The sequence below is a fragment of the Aulonocara stuartgranti genome (assembly GCF_965226115.1).
Source record: "Aulonocara stuartgranti genome assembly, chromosome: 12".
In the NCBI taxonomy this organism is placed as follows: Eukaryota; Metazoa; Chordata; class Actinopteri; order Cichliformes; family Cichlidae; genus Aulonocara; species Aulonocara stuartgranti.
The window spans coordinates 36,969,585-36,977,646 of record NC_138948.1 but is presented as its reverse complement, the minus strand read 5'-3'; the positions used below and the strand labels follow the sequence as shown (position 1 = coordinate 36,977,646).

Below are 8,062 nucleotides of genomic sequence, written 5' to 3'. Positions count from 1 at the left end.
TGGCTGCAACACTTGCAGACGATGCAGATGTCACCTTGGCACTGGACCTCTGCGATCTGTGTTATCCAGAGCTTCAAAACAGAATCCCGGGTTTTGAAAGGCGCAAACTCTTCATCAAGCAGCATCGGCACAATCACGATGAAATGCATGCCACCCTCTAAACACATCTGTCTGTTTAGGACAGAACTTAGCTCAACCTTTGCCTACATATGGTTGGTGCAGTGTGCTGAAATTGAGGTGAGCGTGTTATTGGGAAGGTGGTGGGGGTGGATTACAGGCGGTGTTAAGTCAAGCAGGAACCCTCAATGTTGCTAATTTATTTACAGATTTAATTAGATGGATAGAGCCCTCACAGATATAAGAAAGAGAGGAGAGATGTTGCCAGCGTTACAGCACTTTAATTATGGTAGCAGGCTCCTGATCCCTGCGCTCTGCTGTCTAGGGAGCCAGTTAATTAAAATCCTCATTATTTTACTTTTAATTAGTTCCCCCCTCTTTTGTTTCCTTTCACCATATGGCCGTGTTCCGTGGTCAAATTAAGGTAATTGAGCTAATTAAGCCAATCACTTTAATTATTCAAAGCGTTCCGATTGGCCAGGAGAACTTTTCTCCCTCTCCCCTTCCTGACATTCCTGAATGAGGCTCGGAGTTGTAAAGTCCCTCTCTGTCATTACGCCCCTCTACTCCCCTGCTGTAGGCAGTGAGTTATGACTGGAACATGCCTCGCTTCCTACATGTTTCAGCTCTGTCTCGTGTTTTGCTCTAGTACAATGGCAAGGTTTGCAGCACTGGAGCCCTTAGTGAGTTCAGAATCAGAATCAAAATCAGAATACTTTATTCTGATTCTGATTCTGATTTATTCTTTATTCAGAAATCACATTCAGCACACTATGGTTATGATAAATTAGGTGTGTGTTGGAAATTGTTGTAGCTGGCTCTAAACAGTCGTGTAGCTCTTCGGGATTTGGAAGCTACCATAAATAGCTTTGGCAGGCCGGCGAGCTTTCGGTAGGATTGCGAGCAAAGCTAAATGCCGTAGAGATCTTTAAGCACACCAACATTCAACGTTTTACATGCTTGGGTTCTGACAACAGTGAAACCAGATGGCGTTTTTACAGCAAACATACCTGTGTTGAGCTCAGTGCCTCAGGGTGGACAAGACCTGGCTATCAGCATTCACCAAGCACACTCCGCACACACTGAAGCTCACTTGAATCATTCATATTGAGGATCTGATTTCCAACTCGTCATGTACTTGGTCTGAATCCCTTGCTGTATTTTAAAATACGAGGCTCCCTGTTGCCATCATTTTTAACAAGCATAGGAGGCTGATGGAATTTATATTCTGAAATAGGCTGTTAATCATGACAGTGGAGGTCAGTTTTATTGCAAATGTATTAAATCCAGCCTTTAATAAGTGGTTAATGTTGTGAAAGGGTTTATTTTTTATCCAAACGAAGTGTAATTAAGTAGCTTAACACTAGCCGTCCCCAACCCCCATGCCACGGACCCATCCCGGTCCCGAGTCGTTTGGTACCAGGCCGCGAGAGTTGAGGCTCAGGTGTGAATTTACGTTTTTCAAGGTTTTTATCGTTATTTTTTTAATCGTTTTAATCGTTCACTCGGTTTTCCTGGGTCTTTTCCGTGTGTTATGAATAAATCTTCTTTTTTTTGGTACCAGTACTGGTTTTATTTTGTTGACCTTAAAGGCCGGTCCGTGAAAATATTGTCGGAACAAATATTGTACTAAAGGACACCTGAAAACAAAAATGACAATCTCATTAAACCAGAATAAGTAAACTACTCAGCAGAAAAGTAAACCCGAGATTTCTGTTAGCAAGTAATAATCACGTGTAAAGGAACTGAAGGAACTGCGTTGCTGTTTGTTAACCTATCAGGCTCCTGTTCTGCACGACCAGCTCACAGTTTGCATTTTCACGGACCGGCCTTTAAGGTGTGACAGACACTTGCTTTTCAGATAAACATTAAAATGTTCCTTTGGGATGGGCTAACCTTGAACTATTCCTTAGTTATGCTGCTGTAGACGGGGGCTTGCTGGGGAATTTCCCATGATGCACTGAGCGCTTCTTCACTTGTTTTTACAATATAAATAAAATTGAATCAAAATAAATAGTAAATATTTCAGAACAAATGAAATATTTCCTGTTAACAGGAAGTGAACCAGGCTTTTTTTCTAGTGTTTGTTCATAGGTGATTGCTGGAGAGTTGTCTTGCTAATATTTCTAAGGATTTACCTTTCACTATGAAGCACCTTGTGATAACTGTTAACCCTACGGGGTGCTGCTGTAGCCTCTCATATTTTTACGGTAATGCAGAGGCATTCGCTGTGCATCCATAATCTTATGTTAGAGCGGTATAATACCACTTAATACACAGAAAAATCACATTTTCATACAAGTAAAATATGAAAAAAGTTAGTCACAAAATGACACAAACTGCTGATACTGCACTGTGATAAGAAAAGCAGCACTGTCACTTATAGTACCAGTTTAAAATGTAAAAATTTCACTTTAATTTGATTTAAATCAGTTTTTTATTTTTCATACATCAATTCACAACAACAGTCGCCTGAATGAGCAAGTACTTGGCAACAGTGGGAAGAAAAACTCCCTTTTAACAGGAAGAAATCTCGATTAGAACCAGGCTGAAAATATTTTCTGACCTACTCGAGTAAAATCTAACAAGGAAGATGCAGTTGGTGTTCTTAGTTTTAGTCTTAGGTTAAGGGATACTGCAGGTTCGAAGCAACGTTGCTAGGAGTGGCTGGAGAATAATGAAATTGTGTCATGTTACCAAAGCATTTATTTGTCTTTAAACTGAAATGTCACAGATTCCAGTTTATAATGCATCACCTGTACATGATAGACTCTGGAAAAGAATTAGCAGCGTTGACACTTGCAGGAATGCATTGCTGCCAGTTCTGTAGTTTGGGGTGATAGTTGACACTGCAAATGTAACCGGGGATACTCAACTTAAAAGCACAAAAGTAACGAGCACTTAGATTTATTATTGAAATGTATACTCAAAGCTTTTTTTGGTTGCTTGTTTGGGGGTTGGCTCTGGTGCTCACACTCTAGGTCACATCTGGTGACACATTACAGAGTTGAAAAACAACTCCAGCATATTGTCTGGTTCCAAATACTTCACATACACAGGCACACTCGTGAGAAAGTGCTTCTGGCTGACAGACTGACAAATCAGCATCAAGGGGGGTGGCCATTTTTGATTTGTCACAGGAGTATCTGGGCAAGGAGGAGGCATCTCCTGTCCTTCTCATCATAAGCATGTAAAAATATCTTGGCATCTTCTTGTGTCTTCACACAGTGTGAGGTGGAGGAGCTCAGGCAATTACACTCATCTGCATGTGTTAATATGATTAATTAGCAGGAATAAACACTTTCCTATGACACAAGCTACACGGTGAGCCACACACCTGCAGAAGCTCTGATAAAAGACAACGCCTCATGGCAAAGTGCCTTTTCATGAGACCCGCTAATTGGCATCTGAAAACGTTCCGGCTAATTAGGAAAAGGCAGATGAGGCTTGATTAGTTTGAATGCAAAGTGTAACTTGTGGTGTGGTGGGACTCGGGAATGTGCCAAGGTTTTATTTCTTCACCATCACGATACAAAGATAATTGTAATTGTGATCATTTGCATACGTTAATGAATTTGCGTGACGCTTCTTGATCAGACGTGGAATAAATAATTGATGCGGTATCAGCACCTAGCATGACAAGTGGGACGCTTTGAAATAACTAAGCGCATTAAGGTGCGAGTTTGATGGCTGCCATGCTCCCAGGCACGGTGTGAAAGTAGAGCAGATGCTATCTTGTGCTTCCTGCACACGGCGCACTCTGTTGCCACTATCACACCAAGATTAGCTCCAAACTACGACAATGCGCTAAGACTTGAAACTTTTTATATAGCATTAAAAAGGCATAGCGAGTTAGATGCAGCTCAAGGAAATGCATTTCAGAAGCATTGCAAAGTGGCAGAGAACAAAGAACAGCAACAGGAAACAAACCAGGCTGTGTGGGAGCTTTAATTGGAACATGGTAAACAGTAAATACATAAGATTTTTTCAAACGCCCTGGATGTAGAGGGAGCTACATCCCCTTTAATTAGCCTGCTTTCAGATTAAGCTTTATAAGAAGCAAGCAGCCACCGAGTCAGTCAACCTTGGGATATGCCCCGAGTTCAGCCTCCCAGGAGCTCCAGCAGCACAGATACAGGGATCATGTTTAATTGCTTCTGTAAATGGTCAGAGCTCAAGCCCCCCAATTCCATTCCTCAGGGTAATCAGGCATGTTTTCACCATACAGGGCGAAAGAGAGTGAGAGAGCCAGTAACATCCACCACGCTAGGTACCATGCCACATGTTGCCACTGTAATGCCACTAACGGGCTTAACCTCAGATCACTTTGTGACATGTTACAAGAATCGTTTTAATTGAATTTTTCTTTCAATGCCACATACCACCACCATCCCAACACAAACACCAAACACGCATCTGGTAAAGAAACAAAACTATACAGCAGAAAAATAAAGTTGCACGGGATTGTTTTACTTTGTCGATGTGCAGGGCACAAGAGAAATCAACACGTGACAAAGCAGCGACAGGCTTTAAAAGCTTTCTGCTGCGGGTTAAAGGATTTCCAATGACTGAATATTTTCACATTTTTGTCATCCATCAATTTTATCTCCTCAGTGTCAGATCTCCAGGTGAACATGTACGTAAGAGCGAGATCAGGAGTTTAGTAATAAAAAAAATACAATTAAAAAAATAAAAACAGTGATGCCACAAGGCATCAAGCAAAAGTTCAGTCATTTTACAGCAGTCCATCAAATGTTCACTCAAGCAGCTTTTGCTCTCCTCCACTTGGCATCCAGCCTTTTGCTAGTGCAACTCCTGAGTCTTTGCATGATGCACAGACCACTTTAACATTGACCACAACATAGACGGGACTTTGCATGTAGTACAGAGGGTCTCTCTGATATGACGAGTTGTGGGATATCTTGAGTGAGAAACTGAGAAACTGTGTCCACTCTGGGAGGGGATGAGAAGCAGGTGGGTGGTGATGGGAATCCACAACAACGGCAACAGTAGCACAAGAGAAGAAAGGAGTGAAGCTTTGGAGAGGAAGGCAAGGGCAGCGCAGGGCACGTTTGCCACTCAGCATACCTGCAAATGAACAAACAAAAGCAGTGACCACAGAGTCCTGCATCACTTATCAAGTGCTCTCTTCATCTTCTAATTAATGCATAACAATGCACAATACCTGTTATTATTACAGTTCTAAACAGCAGTGTGACAGCAGCAGCTTTGAAAAGCAAGGAGATTATAGGACTGTTTACATGTTGCATTTCAGTTCTTTACAAAAATCAGTGCACATTTTTAATGTAATGTAGCGATACCGCACTACATTAAGGAAAAATGTCATTACAAGTAACAATTCAGTCATATTTGACTGAACAAGGGTTTCTAATGTTCTTTGCAGACTAGTGACGATGTCCAAGTAACCCAAATAATACATATCAAATATGTGATTTCTGACTTGTGAAACATTTTTGTTCAGTTATTTGAAAAATGAAAGTTTTTCTTCATAACACAGTGGCTGTAGTTCAGGAGCAGTTCATCTACCAATTTGAAGTTTGGTGGTTCGATCTGACTGCATTACAGCTATTAACTTTATTGGCTGCACTGTATGAATGTCAGACTTTCTGCATTTACGTTGTAGTCAGGTTACCACATATTTTTCTTCACTTTAATAATACCATCGGCCTGCTATTACCCTGTCAAAGAGGGAGTTAACAGAAGTTTCATTCCAGCACAGTGACGTTAGCTGACAGTGAATTTACACTCCGTCTTATTCACCTTCTGGTTTGTCAGCACAGAGCTGCTCTGGAGTGCTGGCAGGTGGCTGTTGAGCAAGGCAGCGCCCGGTCTGTCGTGCTCACAGAAAATTGTACCGTTGATGTAATGGAAGCGATCGCCAGGCATTAGTCTGTTCCTGCAAGTGGCACAGCTGAAACACTGCAGAGGATCGGGGAAGGAAAAAAATCTCATGTCAAAATTGAACGATTTTCAGTTGATGCTGGATGGAAGATATTAAAAATAAAACTCTACAATGCTGAAATTCTGTTGTAAAAGCACCTAAAACATCTTAAAAGACGTCTCAAAGCGTGATTATGTGTGGGTATAATTCCCTTTTCTCCTGACACATCTCCACTTCAAATCCTAGATGCTTCTGTCGAACAAGCTGCGGGAGATGAAGCACAGTAACGTGAGAGCTGGGGGATTTACCTTGAGGTGGTAAACATTTCCCTGTGCCCTCATCACCATTTCGTTGGCTGGAATTGACTGGCTGCAGGCACTGCACGCCCCGCTGTGCCCAAACAGTCTGCAAACACAAAAACAAAGATTTGGTTTTGGTAAGATCTGCATGGCCTCGGAAATCTAAAAATCAGCAGCTTCCTTTCCCTCCTTCCTCTGGCTCTCACCTGATGTAGTCGCTCCGACAAAGAATCATGCCCCCTTTGCTGTAGCAGGTGGTACCGATGTCCCCCAGCTGGGCTTGGCAACAAGAGCACTTGAGGCAGCGCGTATGCCAGTAGCGCTCCATGGAGAAGAGCAGAAAGCGGTCGGCAATCTTCCCCCCACATCCTGCACAAGACCTGGGGTCTGACGGTACACCTGGCACTTGGCTGTTCACCATGATGCTGTGGCCCTCTGAGGCTCCTGAATACACAGGATGGGTGAGACGGGTGTAACCAATCAAGGTTCACTCACCCTTTAAAGATTTCAAAAACAACATTAATGCTATTAAATATCTGGAATAGATCTTAAGAGAACGGAGTTGGTTCCAATCTGAAGCACTTTTTCACATTTATGGTTACACATGCTAAACGTTTACAAGGCTTCAGCATGACTGCAACATGCTCTAACAGGCTGACCTCAACAGAACATACGCAACATGAGAGAATTACTGTGATGTTTTTTACCCAGAATTCTTTGTGCACAGCGAGTAAAGCAGAAAAGGTCAAATATACAGTGTAGATTTGCATTCGAGAGCTGTGTAGTTTCAAAAGAAAGCTTTTTATGACAAAAATACCGGGAAAGGATTTACTCGCGTTACCGGTAGATCAAAGGTGTGTGTGCGCGCGCGCTGGAGGGGTGGGGAAAGTCACCAAATGTTACTTTTGGTAGAGTTCCGGTAACTGGAAACATCAAAAACTATTTCTGTTCGCGTCCTTTAGGTTTATATTATTATATCGTAGCCTAGATGCTACTTAATGACACGAGCTGCTAGCTTTGAAAGCGGAGCTGTGCTCAGAAATGCGCGTGCGGACGTAAAACAACAGGAGAAAAAGACGCGTTACCTTGCGGAGACGAAGCTTTTCCTCCTGACGAGAGAACTTTTTGAACCTGGAGAAATATTCAGCCTGCGCACGCTCAAAGCTGTGGCCCCACACTTAAGCTCGACATGCTCCAGGATCCATATCGCTCCAGAAAAGAACAAAACAGGATTAGCCACGGAACATTAAGCCCGGGACGGTAATAGTTGAGCAAACTCTCCCCGACGTCCAACTCCGCGGATAAATAACTAGACGTACGCGTGAGGACGACACATGACGCAGCTCGTGCTCCTCCGCTCTCCGTCACAGCTGTCTGTCTGTCAGCTCTCCCCTCCGTCTGACGCTTTTGACAGCGACCCTATTCATCAAATTCCGTAAGGGGGCTATTTAAATTACCAAGAGGGGACGCAGCCGACGAGAGGCACGTAGCAGCCAGTAGAAGAGCAGGAGGCGTGTCCACAGTCAAAATGATTTATGAGTTTATGGGGCCTTATTAATATGCATATTTTCATTCCTTGAGCTCCTTACAGAGCTTCACTGAGAGTGTAAACTCTATAATTATGGAAGGATATTTTACAGTGCTTTGGAATATTCAACATTGTGTGGGCATTTCTTTAAAGGCAGTGAATAGCTGAGTTTAGATATATATCTCCTACGTCACAGAAAACTGTCGTTTAAACTGC

General features: G+C 42.7%; 1 protein-coding gene across 4 annotated transcripts; it reads right to left on the bottom strand.

Moving 5' to 3' along the window:
• Positions 1-3,612: 3,612 nt before the first annotated feature.
• LOC309718374 (LIM domain transcription factor LMO4-B-like) lies at positions 3,613-8,062 on the bottom strand. Of its 4 annotated transcripts, XM_082553523.1 has the most exons (6): positions 7,638-8,023; positions 7,404-7,527; positions 6,525-6,762; positions 6,328-6,424; positions 5,899-6,057; positions 3,613-5,205 (listed from the first exon to the last, which is right to left on the bottom strand). In XM_082553523.1, the coding sequence occupies exons 3-6, from the start codon at positions 6,737-6,739 to the stop codon at positions 5,197-5,199; spliced, it is 480 nt and encodes a 159-aa protein (XP_082409649.1). In that variant the 5' UTR covers positions 6,740-6,762; positions 7,404-7,527; positions 7,638-8,023; the 3' UTR covers positions 3,613-5,196. The 4 variants fall into 4 exon arrangements, with proteins under 4 accessions (XP_082409649.1, XP_082409650.1, XP_082409648.1 ...); XM_082553524.1 differs by lacking the exon at positions 7,404-7,527 and having other exon boundaries at positions 7,638-8,062; XM_082553522.1 differs by having other exon boundaries at positions 6,525-6,814; positions 7,404-8,044.